Here is a 21,162-nt window from a genome sequence, read left to right as displayed (position 1 = left end):
GAGGGGGTAGCAACAGGAAACAGCCCTAGGGCGTGCTATGCGCCTGCGTTCCCTCCAGCCAGCCCCGCCCTAGAGGCGTACGAGCTCTGTACGAGCGTGCTGCGTCCTGACGTCGGCGACGCGCTGGGCGCGGTGACGATATCGGCGGGTTTATATTGGCGCGGCCCAGAAGGCGGAGGCCTCTGCGGCGACGTCTTCGGAGACGCGCGGCCTTGCCCCGCGCTAGCCATGGCCGACTACCTGATTAGCGGGGGCACGTCTTACGTGCCGGACGACGGGCTCACGGCACAGCAGCTGTTTAACTGTGGGGACGGCCTCACCTACAAGTGCGGGCCTGGCGGGCTCACCTGGGCCAGGAGAGGAGCGGCGCGCAGGGTTGGGAGGCCGGGTGGGGCTTCTATTGAGCCCGCTTGGCTCGGGCGTGGGGGACAGGTTCCGGAAATTCCCCACCCATCTCAGGTTCAGTTTGACAGGTCTGAAGCGGGCGGGATGGAGGAGGCATCTTGGTAGTGCCTGAGATTTCCAGGTTAGAAACTCCGTTCTCTGGGCACATGGAGTTGTCAGGATGCCAGAGGCGCTGATGACAGCTAGGTGGCAGAAAAGGTCCGCTGTCTCCATCTCTACCTTGTTCTCTGCCTTGCCTGTGTTACTCGGGCTAGGTTATTTCCCTCTCTGCCAGAATGCCTTAAGAGATGATTTATGAGGATGGTGTCTCAGGCTGCCATAAGCCTGACCCTTACTCCCAATTCCCCTCCCCTCTAGTGACTTTCTCATTCTCCCCGGGTACATCGATTTCACTGCAGACCAAGTGGTGAGTATGGACAGGAATTGGATCCTAAGTATCAAGGTTGGATAAAAGTGCTGCTGTCCCCTCTCGGCTATCTCAGTAGATTGGTTTTGGGGGTGGATGCTATGGAATGGTCTTACTGGCATGCAGGTCATACAGAGCACCTATTTTGCGGGGAACATGGCACCGCCCTGAGGTATATGAGGTGCTTTTGCACATTAGTTGGCCTTATTTCTTTAGGACCTGACCTCTGCTCTGACTAAAAAGATCACTCTGAAGACCCCACTTGTTTCCTCACCCATGGACACAGTCACAGAGGCTGGGATGGCCATAGCAATGGCGGTGAGCACTGTGGCATGTGAGGGCAGAAGCAGGGGTCCCATCTCTCTTTCCCACGGGCATACAATCATGCCACTCTTCTTCTTTGTCACTTTTCCCGTGTTTTCTTTCTGTGTATCCTGCAGCTTACAGGTGGTATTGGCTTCATTCACCACAACTGTACACCAGAATTCCAGGCCAATGAAGTTCGTAAAGTGAAGGTCAGAAGGGAAATGATCACTGTCAAGAGCTCCTGGGAATTGCACTGAGGTGGAGTAGGGTGGGAGTGGGGGAATTATTCTGATTTAGGATCCTTTCTTTCCCACTGTGGGGGTTCAATTCCTGAGGAGAGCCTGAGACCCTGTGTCTTAAAGCAACAGAAGAGGGCCAGGTGTACAGTGCCCTGCAGTGCACTCATGTCTCCTAGCTCTGGGTTTGAAGTGTTTGTGTGATTTGATCCTGTGGCACTGCCAAAGGGGGAGTTGGCACAGATCCCAGGCTTCAGACCAAAAGTCTGATGAAAGTGGTTCAGAAGTGCCCTTTTTCACCATCCCGTCCAGAAATATGAGCAGGGATTCATCACGGACCCTGTGGTCCTCAGTCCCAAAGATCGAGTGCGGGATGTCTTTGAAGCCAAGGCCCGGCATGGCTTCTGTGGTATCCCCATCACTGACACAGGCCGGATGGGGAGCCGCCTGGTGGGCATCATCTCCTCGAGGGACATTGATTTTCTCAAGGAGGAGGAGCATGACCGGTTTTTGGGAGAGGTGGGTGCCACTGACAGAGCACAGGCAAACTCTGACAGCCCAGGTTAAAGATAAAGTCTTCTGTTCTGTTGTCTGAATGGCAACTCTGAGGGCCTCTGCTGTCCAGGAAAGATGAACACCTGGCTAAGTTTCTGACCCTTTCATGGGGTTCCTGCATCCCTTCCCCACCAAAGGCTTTCAATCTGCCGAAATGTTTGCCAGCATACCCAAATTTTTTGCCACACCCAGAGTGGGGGCTGTGCTCAAGGACCAACTTCAGCCTCCTCTTGTCATTTCTCCGGTGTGGCTCTTTCTCCACAACGTGCTCCATGTACCTGATGTCCTTTCTACTAAATTCTCACTCTTGCCATTAGATTGCTGCAGACTGTTGGGTTTACTTGAGGGTAGTCTGGGTGCAGGTGTGTAAACATGGTGGTCTTTGGAACCTCACCCCTGAGTTAGGGCAGGGTCTGTTGGGAGGCCTGATCTCCTATTACTGTTCCTTACAACTCCCCTCTCTTATAGATCATGACAAAGAGGGAAGACTTGGTGGTAGCCCCTGCAGGCATCACACTGAAGGAAGCAAATGAAATTCTGCAGCGCAGCAAGAAGGGTGAGTCCTAGAGGTAGGAAGTGTTCTGGAACCAAAGACCAAGGTCCTGATTTATGTCCTGCCCTGCCCCTAGGAAAGTTACCCATTGTAAATGAAGATGATGAGCTGGTGGCCATCATTGCCCGGACAGACCTGAAGAAAAACCGAGATTACCCACTGGCCTCCAAAGATGCCAAGAAGCAGCTGCTGTGTGGAGCAGCCATTGGCACTCATGAGGATGACAAGTATCGGCTGGACTTGCTAGCCCAGGCTGGTGTGGACGTGGTGGTTTTGGTGAGCTGCTGCACAGGCAGGGTGGGGTGGTAGGAGCAGCTGTCATACCACAGTCTCATTGGGACTACCTTCCTGTCTCAGGACTCTTCCCAGGGAAACTCCATCTTCCAGATCAACATGATCAAGTACATCAAAGAGAAATACCCCAGTCTCCAAGTCATTGGAGGCAATGGTGAGACAAGACTGGGCACTGAAGGATGTGGGGCGAGAGTGGGGGAGCTAGGCTCCCACGTAGACCTTCACGTGAGCCTTCCCCTGTTCCTCCCTGCAGTGGTCACAGCTGCTCAGGCCAAGAACCTCATTGATGCTGGTGTAGATGCCCTGCGGGTGGGAATGGGCAGTGGCTCCATCTGCATCACTCAAGAAGGTAAGAAGACTTTGGCAAGGCCCTCAGAGACCTGGCTTTAGCAGGGCCCTTAGCCCCACATGCCCTGGAGCCAAGTGTTCTTACGGGAACTACATTGAGTCCTCCAGTAGGGGCAGCCCCAGGGCCAAACAGGCCCCTTGGATGGGTAACATGCTGGAAGTAAGACGAGCTCTCGTCAGTCTTCACCTGCCACTTCCCCCACCCCCGCCTAGCCTGGCCTCCCCGCTCCTGCTCCGTGCCCTCTCTAAACTCTGGTCTGTTTGTTTTATTTAGCGGCTCCCAAGATCCCTCCAGACATAAAGTCCCACAGCCCCAAATGCCCTTCTACTGTCACGGGCTGCTATAGTAAGTCCGGCCCGGTCCACTGGCCCGGCCCAGCTGCCCACTGCCCGGCTGCTTGGTTGACTGTAGCTGTAGCTCCCGGGGTTTGTGGTGCTGACGGGTGGGCAGGGCAAACTGAATGACAGACCATGGTTTTGGGAGCTGCTCAAGAACACAGCTCCCTCCTCTTCCTGGGGTGTTTGTAGGGCAGGACCTCCACCAGGTAGGCCCTGCTCTGCCCACATCTCCTGCAGTAGGCACAGCTTAAGGACCAACTCGGGGGCCCACTCTTCCTTCCACATGACCACTGCCCTGATCTTGCCTGAGCTGCCCACCATGCAGGGAGCAAGGGGTGGGTCTCTGGGTACTAACTGCACGGTGACCCCTACCCCACCTGATATCAATTGGAGGGGGCTTTCCCGGCTGCTGACTGCATGTGCCTGAGGCTGGCCTGGGCCATGCACATATGCATGCGCACATGCCAAGGGTGAGTGGGGGCCATCACAGCTATTTGTACTGTTTAAGGCTGATGGGGCAGCAGCCATCCCAGACAAGACTCTTCCTCTACCACGCTGCAGTCCTGGTGCAGGTGTAACTGAGAGCTCCTGGGTGCTGATTTGTGGCCACAGAGCCTCTTGCCTGTCCCCACTAACGCCACCCCCATTTGTTCCTCCATGTCTCAACAGTGCTGGCCTGTGGGCGGCCCCAAGCAACAGCAGTGTACAAGGTGTCAGAATATGCACGGCGCTTTGGTGTTCCTGTCATCGCTGATGGAGGAATCCAAAATGTGGGCCATATTGCCAAAGCTTTGGCCCTTGGGGCCTCAACAGGTGAGGCCCAACATTCAGGGAGCCTAGTGGGTCTCCTTCCCTAATGCCATTCAGGATCTTCCCCCAGCATTCCTTCTGTCCATAGTTATGATGGGCTCCCTCCTGGCTGCTACCACTGAAGCCCCTGGCGAGTATTTCTTCTCTGATGGGATCCGGCTAAAGAAATATCGGGGTATGGGTTCTCTCGATGCCATGGACAAGCATCTCAGCAGCCAGAACCGATATTTCAGGTGGGACAGGCAGGTCAGTTGCCCTATGCTAACCCTGCACTGGCAGCATCATCCATGTTTCGACTTTGCCTGTGTTTCCTGCCTCTCCCTGCAGTGAAGCTGACAAAATCAAGGTGGCCCAGGGGGTGTCTGGGGCTGTGCAGGATAAAGGATCCATCCACAAATTTGTTCCCTACCTGATTGCTGGCATCCAGCACTCCTGCCAGGACATTGGCGCCAAGAGTTTGACCCAAGTCCGGTAAGCTTAGGGAGCTGGGACATTGGGTAGAGGGCCTGGTCCAGGGCCAGCTACCCACATCTGACTTCTGCCTCTCTTCAGAGCCATGATGTATTCTGGAGAGCTCAAGTTTGAGAAGAGAACATCCTCAGCTCAGGTGGAAGGTGGTGTCCACAGCCTCCATTCGTAAGTGACCAACCCTCTCCACTCCTCTGTCCTTGGGGTGGAGGTCTCTTCCATGCCTCCATGCTCCTGCCCTCACCTCACAGCTGGTCCTTCTGCCAACAGGTATGAGAAGCGTCTTTTCTGAAAAGGGATACAGCACACCCTCGGTTTTTCAATAAAAGTTTGAAAAAAAGTGATGCCTGATCTTTGAGGTCAACAAGTAGGTGGGGCTCTGCAGCTGCCACCATCACAGATACACAAAAACAAAGCACCTTCATTTCCAGAGAAAGCCTCATGCCCCGAGAGAAGGATGCTTCAAGGAACTGGAAGTGGCGGGTAGTACTAGATTAAAAAAGCCCCTCCTGAGGCATCTCAAAAGGCAGCTCAGACCCAAGGGTTTGGTCTCAGAAATTGCCTGTGGCTGCTTAGGAAGGGTCACAGAACAGTCCATGGGGCTTTGGACTGGCATCCACGGGGCCTCCTGCTAGCCCAAAGTTTGGCCACCATGCGATCAGGTTGAGACCCACGTACACATTCTCTAACTTGAATCTCTAAAAGGACCTCGTGGAGAAAACACAGAGGTCCCCTCAAATCTGCATGTCAGCAAGTAGATAGATATACAGCTTAGAACAGGTGCCTATACTGTCTCCTGGCCTCTGAGAGGCCAAGCAGTGTAGACAAATAGATGACCCCTTGGTTCCTTCACAACCCCCTCCAAGAACTCACTAAGCCAGCAACTCCTGGCCAGCAACACACCTAGTACAAAATCAGAGAAGTGGGTTAAATTATTAATTTGCTGGCAAACAAGACAAGTGTTACAGTGACAAAGGGGGAGGGGCTAGTGAAAGCTTTGGGAACCCCTGCATTCTGCAAAAGGTGCTAGGGCCCTCCTGGATGGGTCAGGTAAGTTCCTGGTGGTTCATTCTGCAGCTTGGGCCAGAGATGTGAGTGCAGCCCCACCAGGTGGGGGAATGAGAGCAGCTCCTGTCACTCGGCCTTCATGACACAGGAAGTTGAAAGTGGCACAGGCATTGGGCTGCAAAGAGAAAGCCAGCATCAGCTGGGCTAGTGCTAGGCTTGGGCTCCCCTCCGCATCCCAAGTCCCAGACATACTGTATCCTGCACTTCCACAGCGATGCCCCGCTGCCTCATGGCTCGCAGCAAGTGGGACTGCAGCCGCTCAGTCCGGTCTCCAGTGCCCACCACAACAATCTCTAGGGAAGGACGGACATGGCTAGTCTACAACCAGGTCTGTCTAGAGGGTGGCTTTCTGGGGCTAAGCACTTCAGCCCTCCCCTCCTCCAATACCTATTCGGGGCTCCAGCATCCAAAAGAGAGAGAAGCTTTCCTCGGTGATGTCCTGGTGGGAACCTACCTGTGTGGGGAGGAGACAAGTTAAATACAAGTCCACCTAAGTTTCCCCAGAGACCCTCTACTTGCTCCAGTGCGGGGCAAAAGAAAAGCCAGGTGTGCCAGGGACAGAATCAGGGGGCAGGCCTGTGACTCTGGCCCTCGGTTTCCTCACTGCAGGGAAGGGCTCACGTTCCACTGCACCACCGAGTGTGGGAGCAGCGCACAGGGCCCAAGTACGCGATTTCCGTTGACCGTGAAGCCGCGGCTGTTGTAGCTGTCGATGTACATATCGTGCGGGGACTCGCGCTGCAGCAGAGAGATGCGCGTCCGCTGGTACAGTTCGTCATCCGCCGGCGTGAGCCGATGCCCACGCCGCGGGGCCCTGCGGAGAGGTACGGTCAGGGTCTAGGGCGCCGGGAATCGCCGGCCGTAGGAGCGGGTGGTCAGGGATGCTGGGTCCGGGCTCACCATGGCAGCTGCGCGGGCGGACAGCGAAGGGCGAGCCGCGCTCGGTACAGGCTACGAAGTACGAACGCGGCGGCCATGGCGGACCGGCGTGCAGGGAGGCTGGCGCAGGCACAGCGGGGTCATGGCGTCACCAAGCCTAGCGCGATTATAGCGCCCCCAGCGTCGCGGAGGTCACCGCGCAGCTCGGCCGGCCCGGCGCGGGAGAGAGGAGGGAGCGGGCCAGGGGCCTCGGTCCCATAAGGGCGCGTCCCCCAACGCGGCTCCGGTGTCAGCACCTGCCGTCCGCCCCTCCCCAGACCCCCGCAGGCCGTCCTGGAGGAGCCGGACACCTGGTGGCGTGGCTGGCCTCAGGGCACTGCCTGGGCCCCAGCCGCGGCCTGGCCCCCGGCTCTCAGCCATTACGCCGGCCTCCCGGGGCCCGGGGCGGGGCGGCCGAGCACCCGTTCGACTCCCGCACATCTGGCCAGGGCGTGGCGTCAGCCCCCAAATCGCTAATCCCGGCTTTAGAGAGTCGGGTTCCGAGGGCGGGGTAGGCAGCTCAAGTTTCCCTCGGTTATCCCCCCCGAGTCCCGCCCCTCCCTAACCGTCACAAGCGCGACCGTTGGCGCCGCGGCCGCGAGTCGCACGGGGCGTGGTTGAGCATGGATTGGCCTCTCCAGAGCGCGAGGGGGCGTGGCTGGTTGGTTTCGTCTTAAAATGGCTCCAAATCTGCGGCCAAAGCAAGCGGAAGGGGACGCTTTGGTAGGGTACTTCTAGGTGCTCGGCGGCCGACCGGGCCTAAACCGGACCAGACGTTGAACTAGACAGCGGCTGGAGCATCGCCTTGTCCTCGCTCACTTCGCTTGCGTCCCGAGAATTCCTTGCGCCCCGTCTTGAGCCGAATCAGAAGGCCTACTGGCGTGAGAATCGCTGGCGCCCGCGCAGGTTCTGGCATCTCCGCGCGCCCACCGTGTGTTGGCCTCAGGGGCACATTGCCGCGTCTGCCACCCTCGGGACGGGGCTGGCGGGAGGCTCGACACAACCGAGGACGGTCGCAATGGATTTCCGGGAGTCCCGTCGCTGCCGTGCGGGCCCATTGGGCCCCTAGCGCTCCGGGCACTGGCAGCGTCACCGGACAAAGGGTCCCGGGTGCCGGGGTGTCCCCGAGTAGGGTTTACTTCCCCTCCGATCCCACGGGCGCGCTTCCCTCTTGGTTGATCCCGAAGCCCGCCCCGCCACCGTCACTGCAGTGGCCCTGACTGCATGAGACCAACAGGACTAATCCTACCCCGCGGATCTAATCCGGATCGGGACCTGGTCCCGGGGAAGGCCCCCACCACCCATATTGTTTGGGGGCCTAGGTGAGCGGCTCATTCCCACTAGACTTGGTTTCACCTCCTGAGTCCGCCGACTGGGAGTGGGGGGTTTTGATCTGGCCCTAGGGCGAGGGATAACCCCCTCAACCCCACCCCCCGGCTGGACAGCGGGCAACGGAATCCCAAAAGCAGCTGTTGTCTCCAGAGCATTCCAGCTGCACTTGGATTTCGTTCCCTGCTCTCCTGCCTGAGCAGCGTCCTGACCCAGATGGAATGGGCTAGCCCCTGATCCCCAGACATACTTTATTGGGTCGCTCTGGTTTCCGTCCCTCTCTCAGGTGCGCCCTCAGGCTAGAAGTGACAGGCGTAGACGTCGGAGAGCCGAGGCGGTGGCCACCTCTGGAGCCCGAGGTACCATTGGCAAGGGAGGGAGGACCCAGGGCCTCCGTATAGGGCTGCAAATGGCGGTGAGTCCCCCAGGGCAGCCCCAGCCCGCAGCTCGCTAAAGATAGCCTTTCACTTCCTGGGGTAAAACCACCCCCAACCGTCTTCATGCACCCAGAGTAGCTGAAGTCCCCAGCTCCGCCTCGGGGCCCCCAACCCTGTTAGCAGCTGTCCCCGGGTCGTGCGCGTGACGCATGGAAAGCGCTTTGGAATGACACGATCACTCCCGTTGAGTGGGCACCCAAGAAGCCATCGGGAATGTCGTGTCCGCCCAGTGCTCTTTCGGCACTTCCCAGCAGGGCCTTGCAGCCCTAGCCCAGAAAGGGGCCTTGCGAAGCTTTTCCTGCGCCTAGGCTTTTCTCCTTTCTGAGCTCTGGTTATTCTCACTGCTCCAGGGCGGAGATCAGGGGTTTGCCAGTGATCTGCTGCACAGCGCTCTACGGCGTTAGGTTCAATCCCCATTAAAGAAAAGAGAAAAGGGTTATCTAAGTTACAGTGAAGTGAAGACATTCAGGAGCCCTGGTGGGACAGAGGAAAGAGCATTCTCACTGGTAGAGGAGTGGGGTGCTCAGAGAACTGTTCTTAAGCTGGGTCTTCTCATGGTCACGTTGTTTATTTGATCCACAATGGCTGGTTGCCTAAACCAGGAAGTGGGAGGATCCATCAGTGGGCATTTTTTATGAATAAAGACAACCCATATGTCAAAGGAGGGAATGCTTGCAAATAACCCGAAACTGGAGAACACAAATTGTCTTAAAAATGTGAGTTTTTCAGTAGGTCATGAAAGTGGCTTTAATGTTAGCCGCCCTATTTCAGTGAGAATCCATTTGGGACTTTTGCCGTTTTGATCATGTGTAAATGGAGGAAATGAAACGTTATCACAAATACATAAATGTAAGACTTAGGTTCTTTCCCTGGTTGCTACTGCGGGCGACGGCGAGAGAATCCTAGGCCCGTAGCGTACCCAGAGATTTCGGACCCGGAGCCGAGCCAGGCTGGTGGGCCACGCGGAGGCAGCACTGGAGTCGTAGGTCGAGCGCACCTGTGCACTCACGGGCCGCAGCCAGATCCCCGCCCCAACCAATTGGCCCTCCTTGAAGTTCGACCTCGAAATTTTGCTTCCGGTTCCTTGCTTCCGGTTCTGCCTACTCCTTCCGGTCGCCATGCGCCTTGGGGTAGAGGAGACGCTGGGAGCCCTCAACGCGGCCCTGGGGCCGGGCGGCCCAGTATGGTTCAAGGAGACACGCGCCCGCCACCTGCGTGTCCGAGACTTCTTGGCACCGCGGCGCGCGCTAGAAGCGCGCTTCGGGGACGACCAGGTGGGCGCGAGCAGGGCGGGGACGTGCGGCCCGAGGTAGCTGGGAGCGCTGCGACCCGCTCACTAGCTTGTCTTCCTGCAGGTGCCCGAGCGCGTGGTTCACGCCATCGTCGGCCTGCAGGGTCCTGGCGTGGCCCCGGTACTGAGCTGCGCGCCAACCCCCGCGGGGCTGGCGCTCCAGCTGCGGCGGTCCGCCGTCTTCGAGCGCGTCCTCGGCGCCGTGGCCGCCTATGCCGCGCCCACCGTCCCCGCCGCCCCGGGCCCGCGCGTCGTCCTGCACTGCCCGGCGCTGCGCGGCAGCCCCTGCGCCCTCCGCCTGAGCCAGCTGCGTGCCGTGCTCGTGGCCGACCACCTGGCGCGAGCTTTGCACGCTCACAGGTGAGCTGGGGCGCGGGCCCACAAAGGAGAAAGCGCGCGATGGGGGCCCGAGAGCCGCTGCGGGTGGAAAGTGGGGGATAGCTGAGCCCGGTGCTCGGGCTGAGGCGGCCGCCTCGCTTCGCAGGGTGAGTGTGCGCCTAGTGCCCGCTGTGCGGGACCCGCACATGCCGACCTTCCTGCAGCAGCTGCGGGTGGACTGGCCCGCGGCCTCAGAGAGAGCCGCGACCGAAGCCCTAAGGAGCCGCGCGCTTGCAGAGCTCACCCCTGCCCGTAACGCGGAAGCCCTGCCCCCTGGCGCCCTGGGCCGAGTGTACTTGAAGGAGCTGGTGGACGAACGGGGACGCACAACTGGCTATGACCCCAAGCTGGACAGCTGTCTGGGTAGGACCCGGAGCCTCGCAGGGCCAGAAAGTAGTCGGGCCCCGCACTCCCCGCCGGCCTCAGCCCTGTGTGTTCTCTTCGCAGTGACAGAGGATCTGCTCGCTGTGCTGGCGGAGCTGCAGCAGGCTGTGCAGGATTGGGCTGAGGACAGCTCCCTAGGCCTGGTTAGTGACTTGACACCCCACCCTGCAGGCCTCTAGCAAACCAGATGTCTTGTGTCCCCGGCAGTGACTGTCCTACCCTATAGGCTGCGGCCCCAGATGCTGGTGCAGATAGCTGCATGGTTGTACACGTGGTGAGCTGTGAGGAGGAGTTCCAGCAACAGAAGTTGGACCTGCTTTGGTGGAAGTTGGATGACCAGGCTCCTCTCAGACAGGTAGGTTAGTGATGGTGGCTCCCCACACCAATCTCAGAGGGCCCTTGAAACCCACTTGTTAGTTGATGGGTCCAGAAGGTGATACTTGACCTTGGGGACATGTTAGGCTTGGTAAATGGGCATGTGTAGCAGGTGCTGGGAGAGGTCTCTGGAGGCATCATAGCCCAGAGAATACTGAAGAATAGGTTGAGGAGGCTACCCTGTGGGGATGGAGTTTCTAAGGTAAAAAGCTGGGGGAGTCCAGGAACCAAATTTAGGTTCCTGGAGGGTATCGCCAGCTGGCTGAGCCCCTGCTATCTTCCTGACAGAAGCACCTGGTCTGTGGCCCAGTGAAAGTAGCTGGTGCACCTGGCACCCTGACTGCCCCCGAGTACTACGAGTGAGTGAGGCTGGAAGGAAGGCCACCAAGCCAGGGTAGTTGCGGTGGGGGACTCTGCCCCCTGGTCCTCCTCTCACTCTTTTCAAAATGCAGGCTCCGGCATGCCCAGGTGTGCAAGGCCTCAGCACTGAAGCGCGGTAGGGACCTGGCACAAGGTGCGCCTGGGAGACCCTGGCTGTGCTTTGGGTAGGGGAAGGTCATTTGCCCCCCTGCCCCCCCCTCGTTCCCTGCCTGTAGAGACTGATTAACTGATCCGTACTCCTTCAGACTCAGCCTGGATGGAAATCTTCAGGGTTCTCTCTGTGGCAACCATTAAGTTTGAGATGCTCAGCACAGCCCCACAAAGTCAGGTGAGCCTGGGCGCCATGCTGGGCCAGGGCTGGGGGGACAGGGTGTGCAGTGGCTGTCCCTCCCTCTGCAGCTGTGCCCTTATTCCTCAGCTTCTCTTGGCCCTGGCCGACAGCAGCATTTCCACAAAGGGCACCAAAAGTGGCACCTTTGTCATGTATAATTGTGCACGTCTTGCCACACTCTTTGAGAGTTACAAGTGCAGCATGGAACAAGGTCTGTACCCCACTTTCCCACCTGTGAGCAGTCTGGATTTCTCTTTGCTACATGATGAGGTGAGTGCCCCTCTTGGGTAGCTGTCACATGTGGGAAGTTCAGGCCTTTCCCTCCCAGCACCCTTCTCCCCCACAGGGTGAGTGGTTGCTGCTCTTCAACAGCATCCTCCCCTTCCCAGACCTGCTGAGCCAGACAGCAGCCCTACCCTGCACAGCCCCAGGGCTCCACATCACTGCACGCACAGAGATGGTAAGGCAGAGGACACTGGGATGGACTGCACACACTAGTCTTTATTCTGGGGCACAGAGACAGGCCAGTGACTCAGTCTCTTGTCTCTAGGTGTGCAAGTTCCTGGTACAGCTCAGCATGGATTTCAGCTCATACTATAACCGGGTACACATCCTAGGGGTAAGTGCACAGCAAAAGGGCATATGTGGGGGGTGCAGGGGAAGCAAAGGATGAGACCAGCAGGCCCCTTTCTCTCCTCCAGGAGCCTCGACCACACTTGTTTGGTCAAATGTTTGCCCGTCTGCAGCTTCTGCGGGCTGTGCGTGAAGTGCTCCACACCGGGCTGGCCATGCTGGGTCTCCCTCCACTGAGTCACATCTAAGGCCACAGAGGCCCCAATATCTGGGAATGTCCACAAAGTCATCAACTGAAAGGGAAAAAACCCACAGATTTTGTTAAGAGACCCGGAGCCAAAATAAATTGCTTCTGTGACAAAGTTTTGTCCCATTGTGGGGAGTGGGGCATATTCTTGGTCTGCCCAGGTGGCTTTCAACTCACCTCCAGCTCCTGCTCTTGAGTCAGGAGCCCGCGGCTGCCTCTTCCTCCCCTCAAGGCACACTGGGCATGGGCACAGATAGTCACTCTGTCTGTGAGCAGGCCCCATGCCCAGCATGCCGGCCACCGCGGGACATCTCAGTCATACCAGTTGTAAACCTCAAGGCCCTGGCCCCCAAGAGCACAGCGGTGGCCAAACTCGGGGCTCACGGGCCAGCAGTCCATGTCGGCCACATCTGCTACGTGGTACACTGTACTGTTCATAAAGGTGGGCTCACCATGCCCCAGACGCCAGAAGGTAAGCCGTTGGTCGATGGAGGCTGAGACCATGAGGCTTGGGCTTAAGATCTTGAGGCCTGTCACATGGGCAGCATGTGCACAGGGGAGAGAGTATTCTTCCAGCACTTGCAGCTGGGGCACCAGCTCAGCACCCCCCACAGCCTCTTCCAGCTCTGGCACCTCCACAGTAAGCACAAAGATGTGGAGGGAGCCATCCTCACTGCCACTGGCCACAAGATGGCCCTCACGTGTGGGCAAAGTGTGCAGGCTGTTGACACCACAGCTGTGAGCCTGGAGAGTCAGGCAGGGGCTGCCCAGCCCTGGAAGAAGATGGTTGTCACTACCCAGCTCAACACTTGGCTGAGTGCACTGGGAGGTGGGGGGACAGCCACAGTGGCACTCTAGCTACTCACGGTAGGGAAGCCCAGGGTCTGCTGGAGGCTCCAGGGCAGGAGAGCCATGGTCCAGCACAGTGGTGAGATCCCAGAAGGCCAGGCTGCCATCCGTGGCTGCACTGCACAGGAACAGCCTCCTGGTAGCCAGGAAAAGGCAGCTGGGTCAGTGAGGGGATGGAAAGCAATAGGAGCCCCCACCAAACCCATGCAGGACCACCATGCAGCCCCTCTCACCGCCGCTGATTGGTTGCCTCGTGTGTGAAGGAGTGGACCTTGAGCACACAGCGCTTGTGGTGGAAGGTTTCAGCCAGGAGCTGTAGCCGCTGCCCAGAGTCCTGCAAGAGAAAGAGCCTGGGGGGTGCAGAGGATGGGCCAGCTCAGAACCCATTCTAAACATCCTTACATCCTTTTCTTTTGTCTCCAGGCCCCCTGGGTCCTATATGCTCACCTCACTGCCCCATCGCTACAGGCTGCAGCCACAAGGGGGCCAAGGCCAGGCCGGTCGAGCTCACACACAGCTAGGGACATGTACCTGCAAGGACAGTACACAGCCATCAGGCAGAGCCTTGGAGCAGCGGCACAGGGCTTGCCCTGCATGCCCCCCCACCCCATGCTCCTGTCTGACAGTGCACCTCACCTGGTCTCTGGGTCCACCTTGATCATCCGGTGCCGATTGCGCTGCCGGTCCCAGTACTCATCCAGCCGGTGAGACGAAAGGTGCATGACATGGCAGGCAAGGCGGCTTGGGGTGCTGGGGTCTGGGCTGACCATGATTGTGAAGCAGTGCATCTCAGCCCTGCCCCCCGCAGATACCACATGGGCAGTCAGGCCAGGCCGAGGATCCTGAGGGCCACCTGGGGTGCCAGTGCCCCACACAGCCACTGCACGCACCGAGGAGATGTGGTTACAGACAGCTGTAAGCGCATGGGCTGAGCCTGTGGCTGTGGGGAGTGCCAGGATACAGACGGTGGTGTCCTCGCTGCACGTTATCACAATGTCGATCAGGCCAGGGCCCTCACTACCGGGCTCCAGGTGGTCAGGCTGCATGAAGCTGGGCACCCCAAATTCAGGCCCCAGGGTGACGGTGCCCACACGCTTTACACAAGTGATCTCACGGCCATGTAGGCTCTCCCGGAGAATCACATGTGGCCGCGTGCAGCCACCAAGAGCCCGGTACAGCATGACATCCCCATCCTTGAGGTAGGCAAAAGCCATAGCTGCCTCGGTATCAGAGAAGGCCCAGGAGCGATGCCCTCCACCACAGTTGATAATGTGCAGCTTCTCATGCGACCGGGGGCTCCACACCACAAACTCCTTGGCGTGGAAACCCAGGATGACCATGCTCCCATCAGCCACCATTCGGAGCCCAGCCACCCAGTTCATACCTCGACAGGATTTTTGCCTTAGGACTGGCTGGAGTTGGCCACCTCGCACCAACAGCTGGTAGTAGGCACCATCACGCCCTGTAGTGTACACGTAGCCACCATGGCAGGTGACTGAGGTCACACCCTGTTTCCCATGCAGAAAAGGGAGGGTGGACACAGGGCCCCACTCAGCCAAGGTGTTCTCACTCCCACCACTGCCACTACCCGTTCCAAGTGCTCCAGTAGCAGCCCCAACTTTGCCTCCGACCCCAAGATCCTTGAGCAAATCTGGTCGGGAGGGGAACAGCAACACGGAGCCCCGGCGGTCCCCGCACACCAGGAAGTCGCCCGGGGGTAGGAAGGCACTGCATGTGTGCCATCTCTGCTTGCTTGGAGGTAGGAGGTACCGGCAACGTTCCTTGACAAAGATGGCCTTGCCAGAGGGCGCAGCAGAGATCTCTAGGCAAGCCACCACACCACCAGGGCCCGATGCTAGCAACAGAAGCTCCTCGTAGCCACGCAAGGCCCAGCTCAGGCTGTGCACCTTCCCATGGAACAGGGTCAGGTCCACAGCTGCAGTTGGAGTGTTGATGGGGACAACCTTGACATGACCTTCCCCATTGGCCATGGCACACAGTCCGAAGCCCTCAGGACCAGGGGCTGCCTCCAGGAGGCAGTAGGACTGGAAGCACTTGTCCTCCAGCAGCTGCTCCCAGCACTTGACCTCGAGGTCATAAAGGTACAGGGCCCCTGTATCAGTCACTGCCAGTACTCGCCATGAGCCAGCCAGCGTCACAGCCTTGAGGGCACCTGGCCTGCTATGGGATTTGAAGCAGAGGGTGGAGACCCCCGAACCCGGGTACCCACGCCCCATCAGGTGCCATAGCCGAATGCCTGAGTCATCGCCCCCAGTGATCACCCAGGCCTGTCTCTCATGAGCAGCTATGGCCCGGATCCCACGGCCCTGGTGGCCCCGAAAGGCCTGGAGGATTTCGCCTTCGTGGCTCCATACCAAGCAGACGCAGTCTTCTCCTGCACTGATAAGGTAATTTTCTAGGAGCTTGACCTGCCATACACGGGCACTGTGCCCAAAGCAGTGCCCAATATTCTGCACCCGACCCCCAGGCACCCGCAGGTCACCCACCTTCCAGATGCGAACACTTCGGTCTTCTGAAGCTGTGGCCAACAGCCCTTTGCTTTCCAGGTATGACATGCTGAAGATGACACCCACGTGCCCACTAACCCGTCGGTCGGGGGCTACTGGCTTATTGTCTATTAAAGCAGCTGCTGGGTACCAGACCAGGAGCTGGTTGGAAACGGCACCCGCCACTATGGTCAGCTCCTTCCAGGTATCTCCAATCAGACAGGCTGAGGAGAGGGTGCACCTGTCCGTGCAGGGTACGTCCTGCAGCATGCACCCTACCACAGGGTCATACAGCACCACTGAGTTGTGGCCCAGGGCCAAGGCCATGTTCCCCTCAAGCCAACGGGCATCCCAGATCCAGTCAGACATGTTCCACAGGCCAGAACGCCAGAGCTCCCGGAAGCGGCCCTGTCCCCAGCCAATTTTCACAATTCGGAGTCCCTTGCTCCCAAACACCGCCACCATGGCCTCCGAGTCAAGGTCTCCGTTGGGCTCTGGTCGCACTCGGAACCCATGAATAAGATAGTGGCCAAGCAGGTTCTGCACTCGTTTCATCATCCGCAGATGTCCACCAAAATCCAAGGTGTACACCAGGACATCTGGCCCCTCACCTGGACAGAGGCAAAGAGCCGCATCAGAACCCCTCACCTAACTCTGACGAGCCATGAAGAAGAGACAGGGAGCAGGGAAAATTCTCAGTATGTAGCTTATGAATATATTAGGTCACTCAGTCCTGCAGTCTTGAACCTTGGAAAATCCTTGGTCTCACCTTCAGCTGTACCTTCAGTGCTGACTTTCTGATCCCCTCATCAGTCACCCATCACATTCAATTCAACCATGAATTCCTCAAACTCAGTCTCCTCCTCACCCCACCTAACTTCTCATGCTTCAGACAGGAATCCTCTCAGCTTTAGTCCCCAAATCCTTGGCCTCATTTACCTCTACATGCATTCTTCCCACTTCCACCTCCCCCAGGGGAGAGGCAGACCCAGTAAGTCAATCTCTCCACCTTGGGTCCACAGCAGAACCCCTCCTGATTTCCAGGAGCCGTAATGCAGTCCAAAAAAAAAAAAAAAATTGCAGAACATCGATTATGAACCAGACAATGAACTATATGCTGCAGTAATGAATAAAGACCCTGCTCCTGTGGATTAGGAAGACATTAAACAATATCACACAACAGATGGCTAAAAAATACATGAAAAGATGCTCAACATCACTAATTATCAGAGAAATGCAAATCAAAACTACAATGAGGTATCACCTCACACCGGTCAGAATGGCCATCAACAAAAAGTCTACAAACAGGGAATTCCCTGTCGGTCCAGAGGTTATGACTACACGCTCTCACTGCCGAGGCCCCGGGTTTGATCCCTGGTGGGGGAACTAAGATCCCACAAGCTGCGAGGCACGGCCAGAATAAAAAATATATACAAATGAACATATTTACAAAACAGAAACAGACTCACAGATTTCAAAAACAAACTTATGGTTACCAAAGGGGAAACGTGGCAGGGAGGCATAAATTAGGAGTTTGGGATTAACATACACACATTACTATATAAAAAACGGATAACGAACAAGGACCTACTGTATAGCACAGGGAGCTCTACTCAATATTCTGTAATCACCTATATCGGTAAAGAATCTGAGAAAGAATGAATATATGTATACGTATAACCTAATCACTTTGCTGTACACCTGAAACTAACACAACATTGTAAATCAACTATACTCCAGTAAAATTTAAAAAAAACAAAACTATGCTTACAGGGTGGGGGAAAGAGTGGGGGGAGGGATAGATTGGGAATCTGGGATTGACATGTACACACACATATTTAAAATAGATAACCAGGGGCTTCCCTGGTGGCACAGTGGTTAAGAGTCTGCCTGCCAATTCAGGGGACACGGGTTTGAGCCCTGGTCCAGGAAGATCCCACGTGCCACGGAGCAACTAAGCCTGTGCACCACAACTACTGAGCCTGCGCTCTAGAGCCCATGAGCCACAACTACTGAGCCCATGTGCTACAACTACTGAAGCCCGCACACCTAGAGCCCGTGCTCCGCAACAAGAGAAGCCACCGCAATGAGAAGCCCTCGCACCGCAACAAAGAGTAGCCCCCACTCACCGCAACTAGAGAAAGCCCGCGCGCAGCAACAAAGACCCAACACAGCCAATAAATAAATTAATTAAATACTTTAAATAAATAAATAAAATAGATAACCAGGGGACTTCCCTGGTGGCACAGTGGATAAGATTGCACACTCCCAATGCAGGGGACCCGGGTTTGATCCCTGGTCAGGGAACTGGATCCCACATGCATGCTGCAGCTAAGAGTTCATGTGCCACAACTAAGGAGCTGGTGAGCCACAACTAAGGAGCCCTGGAGCTGCAACTAAGACCCAACGCAACCAAATAAATAAATATTTTTAAAAAACCAAACAAATAAAAATAAAACAGATAACCAAAAAATATATAAATAAATATTTTAAAAAGTAATAAAATAACCAACAAGGACCTACTGTATAGCACAGGGAACTCTGCTCAGTACTCTGTAATAACCTAAATGGGAAAAGAACTTGAAAAAGAATACATACATATATATGTATAACTGAATCACTCTGCTGTACACCTGAAACTAACACAACATTGTTAATCAACTATACTCCAATATAAAATAAAAATTAAAAAATAAATAGGGACTTCCCTGGTGGTCCAGTGGCTAAGACTCTACGCTCCCAATCCGGGGTCCCGGGTTCCATCCTTGGTCAGGGAACTAGATCCCACATGAAGCAACTAAGAGTTTGCATGCTGCAACTAAGAGTTCTCATGCCGCAACTAAAAGATCCTGCATGCCGCAACTGAAGATCCCACATGCAGCAACGAAGACCCAGAACAGCCAAATAAATAAATATTAAAAACAAACAAACAATATCACACAAGTAAACTACATAGTTATAATTTTGGTTAAGTTCCAAGAAAGAACTATATAGGTTGCTTTAAAAATATAAAATGGGGGGGGGGGTAAAAAAAAGGATATAAAATGGGAAAGTCTACTCCAGTGGTTCTCAACAGAGGGGCAATTTCCCCCCCCAGAAGACATCTGGTAATGTCTGAAGACATTTTTGGTTGTTACAACCGGGAGTTGTGTGTGCTACTTGCATCTAGGAGTGGAGGCTAAATGATGCTGCTATACATCGTACAATTTAGACAGCCCCTCACACAAAGAATGATCTGTTCCAATATATCAATAGTGCTGAGACTAAGAAACCCTGGTCTGATCTGACCAGACTGGGTGAGTGTCTGGGGAGGCCAACTGGAGGACAAAACATTTAGGCTGAGGAATCAGGGATCAGCAGCAGTTAGTCAAAGGAAGAGCAGGCAGGAGTGAGAGGGGGTGAACCTTCCGTAGCAGAGGAAACAGCAATTCTGATGGCCCTGAGGTGAGCAAGAGCTTTGGGTAGTGTGGCTAGAACAGGAAACAAAGGGCTCAAGGATGGGCTAGAGAGAACACTACTGAGGGGGTCAGGGAGGCATAGGTGCATGGCCTCAAATTTGATGGCAATAAAGGTAGAAAAAATAGATGCCACATGTATGAAGTGCAAATCAACCAGACTGGCCTAGGGAACAAGGTAGATTCTTGGGCTTGGGCACCTGAGTGGCTGGTGTTCCCTCTGCTGAACAGTATTTCAATTTGTAGGCACCTGTGCACTTGACAACAAGGGCTGGGAATTCAGATTGTAGATACACATTTAGACTATCAGCACACATGGGTGGGATTTGAGAACTGTCAACATAAAAGTCACTTTGGAAGTCACAGGAATAGGTGAATTCACTTTAAAAACTTTCTGATCTGAACTTCCCAAGCCATTCCCACGCTTAATACCTTTCAATGGGGCTTCGCCACTGGGATGTTATGCCCTTAGGGATAGAGTCAAATCTAGGCCTAAAATAGACTGGCCTCTGTTCATTTCTCCAGCCTCTTCTCCTAGACCACCCTCCCCTCCTACTGAAGCCTCATAAGAATTCCCTCTTTCACACAAAGTGACAAACTCAGTCTTAAGGCCTTTGGCTTGCTCACCCTCTGCCAGGAACCTTCTCTTCTAGTTTACTTCTGCGGTTCTTCAGCTTTCTGCTTAGCTATCCTCTCCTCCAGGAGCCTTAGGAGTTTAGCTCAGTGTAGGAACCTTGGGCTCCCAGAGCCCCCACACCACATCAAAATTGGGCCATCCCTCGCCCCATCCCCCACCCCCATACATCCATCCCCGTTAGGATTGGTAGCAGCTCACTCAAGGCTTGACAGCCAGTGCTCTGCCTTGGGATCCTTATCAAACTCAGCAGCACCATCATCGGTCACTAGTGGCTTCCAGTCGAGCCTCACCGCTCCTCAGGTCTCTGCCGCCTCAGATCCCTGGCCTCTGCTACCCGAGCCGACCTTCCTCGGAGGGGCATCGACATCAGACTTCCTGGAACCCAACCATCTCGGGAGAGACCTGAGCCTCCGCACTGGCCTACTCAGAAAGGTCTCGTCCTCAGCTTCCCGCGACCCCATCCTGGTCAGAGGCTCTTCATCTCCACCTTCTAGGTAAGAGCCTCACCCGCCGCACTCTCACACCGGAGAGGCCACACCCCCTTCTGGGCCTTGCCCACCCCCGAAAGGCCACGCCCCGGGCTCTGGACCCGCCCACGGGGGGGGGCCTCATCGCCGACCTACTCGCCGAGCCCCCTCAGGAGAGGCCCAACCCATCGAAGCGGCCACAGGCTTCCCTCATTCCCTTCCCCCGCCCCCGCCGACCGCGTTTCCCCGCTCCTTTTTGCCGTCCCACCCGCCCTCTCCGCGTCACCTGCAGTTTATGAAAGGCCTCGGGAGCCACCTCAGTTTTTTGTTTCCTGGACTCCTCGGGCCGCGCTTCAGCCCCGCCATCTCCGGGCTCCCGCCCGCCGCCCGTCCTCCTCCTCGGGGCATCCCTTTGTTCTTAAGGCCGCTCCCCAGGCGAGCGTTCAGTTTCTTCTCCGCTAGCGCGCGCCTCAACCAAAACTCACCGGCCAAAAGCCGCTCCCCCACGCACTCCAGACCCGTGACCGGGAGGAGAATGAGCTCCGAGGTTGCCCTCGGCCAAACGTAGTCCTCGTGAGCGTCCATGTCAGTCCCAGAACCGCTGCAGCTGCCACAGTCAAGAAGAGAGCCGAGCTCTCGCGAGACGAGCCTTCCCGCGCGCCTCGCTGCAGCTCTACAGCGCCCGTAGCAACAGGTAGCAGAGGCAGGGGCGCCTGCCGCCGGGGCCCAATGACGACGACTCTCCGCCCCACGCCGTCCGGCTGGGATTGGCGGGGCCGAATCGCCCTCCCCTCACGTGACGTCACAGCATGCAC

General features: G+C 56.4%; 4 protein-coding genes across 16 annotated transcripts; 2 read left to right on the top strand and 2 right to left on the bottom strand.

The window, feature by feature from the left end:
* Positions 1-151: 151 nt before the first annotated feature.
* Positions 152-5,126, top strand: IMPDH2 (inosine monophosphate dehydrogenase 2). Of its 4 annotated transcripts, none has more exons than XM_067754359.1 (15): positions 152-326; positions 763-811; positions 1,028-1,129; positions 1,252-1,326; positions 1,666-1,872; positions 2,377-2,464; positions 2,538-2,737; positions 2,819-2,909; positions 3,009-3,104; positions 3,378-3,449; positions 4,112-4,255; positions 4,323-4,485; positions 4,580-4,723; positions 4,805-4,888; positions 4,991-5,126. In XM_067754359.1, the coding sequence occupies exons 1-15, from the start codon at positions 229-231 to the stop codon at positions 5,010-5,012; spliced, it is 1,635 nt and encodes a 544-aa protein (XP_067610460.1). In that variant the 5' UTR covers positions 152-228; the 3' UTR covers positions 5,013-5,126. The 4 variants fall into 4 exon arrangements, with proteins under 4 accessions (XP_067610460.1, XP_067610462.1, XP_067610461.1 ...); XM_067754360.1 differs by having other exon boundaries at positions 154-326; positions 4,341-4,485; positions 4,991-5,123; XM_067754361.1 differs by lacking the exon at positions 3,378-3,449 and having other exon boundaries at positions 153-326; positions 4,991-5,124.
* A 508-nt stretch (positions 5,127-5,634) lies between these two features.
* On the bottom strand, positions 5,635-6,909 carry NDUFAF3 (NADH:ubiquinone oxidoreductase complex assembly factor 3). Its single transcript, XM_067754364.1, has 5 exons — positions 6,689-6,909; positions 6,410-6,602; positions 6,176-6,242; positions 5,981-6,081; positions 5,635-5,903 (listed from the first exon to the last, which is right to left on the bottom strand). The coding sequence occupies exons 1-5, from the start codon at positions 6,763-6,765 to the stop codon at positions 5,787-5,789; spliced, it is 555 nt and encodes a 184-aa protein (XP_067610465.1). The 5' UTR covers positions 6,766-6,909; the 3' UTR covers positions 5,635-5,786.
* A 327-nt stretch (positions 6,910-7,236) lies between these two features.
* DALRD3 (DALR anticodon binding domain containing 3) lies at positions 7,237-12,547 on the top strand. 10 transcript variants are annotated; one of them, XM_067754352.1, is made up of 14 exons: positions 7,355-7,612; positions 8,322-8,394; positions 9,333-9,746; positions 9,828-10,123; positions 10,248-10,504; positions 10,589-10,668; positions 10,752-10,880; positions 11,189-11,259; positions 11,353-11,414; positions 11,527-11,609; positions 11,700-11,882; positions 11,941-12,072; positions 12,163-12,231; positions 12,314-12,547. In XM_067754352.1, the coding sequence occupies exons 3-14, from the start codon at positions 9,591-9,593 to the stop codon at positions 12,431-12,433; spliced, it is 1,638 nt and encodes a 545-aa protein (XP_067610453.1). In that variant the 5' UTR covers positions 7,355-7,612; positions 8,322-8,394; positions 9,333-9,590; the 3' UTR covers positions 12,434-12,547. The 10 variants fall into 10 exon arrangements, 9 of the variants coding, with proteins under 9 accessions (XP_067610451.1, XP_067610453.1, XP_067610454.1 ...); XM_067754353.1 differs by having other exon boundaries at positions 7,355-7,587; positions 8,322-9,746; XM_067754358.1 differs by having other exon boundaries at positions 7,357-7,612; positions 8,322-9,746; positions 10,309-10,504.
* A 63-nt stretch (positions 12,548-12,610) lies between these two features.
* Positions 12,611-21,078, bottom strand: WDR6 (WD repeat domain 6). Its single transcript, XM_067754345.1, has 6 exons — positions 20,833-21,078; positions 13,918-16,399; positions 13,729-13,812; positions 13,515-13,631; positions 13,299-13,417; positions 12,611-13,205 (listed from the first exon to the last, which is right to left on the bottom strand). Exons 1-6 carry the CDS (start codon positions 20,930-20,932, stop codon positions 12,745-12,747), a joined length of 3,363 nt encoding a protein of 1,120 aa, XP_067610446.1. The 5' UTR covers positions 20,933-21,078; the 3' UTR covers positions 12,611-12,744.
* Between the last annotated feature and the right edge of the window lie 84 nt (positions 21,079-21,162).

This window comes from Pseudorca crassidens, chromosome 10 (genome assembly GCF_039906515.1).
Source record: "Pseudorca crassidens isolate mPseCra1 chromosome 10, mPseCra1.hap1, whole genome shotgun sequence".
Taxonomy (NCBI): Eukaryota; Metazoa; Chordata; class Mammalia; order Artiodactyla; family Delphinidae; genus Pseudorca; species Pseudorca crassidens.
The sequence above is the reverse complement of the archived record's forward strand: the minus strand, read 5'-3'. Positions and strand labels throughout refer to the sequence as shown.

Excerpts from the sequence above, each read along its gene's own strand:
- IMPDH2 (XM_067754359.1), top strand. The coding sequence starts at position 229 with ATGGCCGACTACCTGATTAGCGGGGGCACGTCTTACGTGCCGGACGAC. Across the intron at positions 2,738-2,818 it reads GTGTGGACGTGGTGGTTTTG|GACTCTTCCCAGGGAAACTC; the intron begins GTGAGCTGCTGC and ends TTCCTGTCTCAG. Across the intron at positions 3,105-3,377 it reads CATCTGCATCACTCAAGAAG|CGGCTCCCAAGATCCCTCCA; the intron begins GTAAGAAGACTT and ends TGTTTTATTTAG.
- NDUFAF3 (XM_067754364.1), bottom strand. The coding sequence starts at position 6,765 with ATGGCCGCCGCGTTCGTACTTCGTAGCCTGTACCGAGCGCGGCTCGCC. Across the intron at positions 6,603-6,688 it reads CCGCCCGCGCAGCTGCCATG|GGCCCCGCGGCGTGGGCATC; the intron begins GTGAGCCCGGAC and ends ACCTCTCCGCAG. Across the intron at positions 5,904-5,980 it reads CTGTGGAAGTGCAGGATACA|CCCAATGCCTGTGCCACTTT; the intron begins GTATGTCTGGGA and ends TTCTCTTTGCAG.
- DALRD3 (XM_067754350.1), top strand. The coding sequence starts at position 7,931 with ATGAGACCAACAGGACTAATCCTACCCCGCGGATCTAATCCGGATCGG. Across the intron at positions 8,029-8,321 it reads CATATTGTTTGGGGGCCTAG|GTGCGCCCTCAGGCTAGAAG; the intron begins GTGAGCGGCTCA and ends TCCCTCTCTCAG. Across the intron at positions 8,395-9,827 it reads GGCCACCTCTGGAGCCCGAG|GTGCCCGAGCGCGTGGTTCA; the intron begins GTACCATTGGCA and ends GTCTTCCTGCAG.
- WDR6 (XM_067754345.1), bottom strand. The coding sequence starts at position 20,932 with ATGGACGCTCACGAGGACTACGTTTGGCCGAGGGCAACCTCGGAGCTC. Across the intron at positions 13,813-13,917 it reads AAGGTGGACCCAGAGACCAG|GTACATGTCCCTAGCTGTGT; the intron begins GTGAGGTGCACT and ends CTGTCCTTGCAG. Across the intron at positions 13,418-13,514 it reads GAGGCAACCAATCAGCGGCG|GAGGCTGTTCCTGTGCAGTG; the intron begins GTGAGAGGGGCT and ends CCTGGCTACCAG.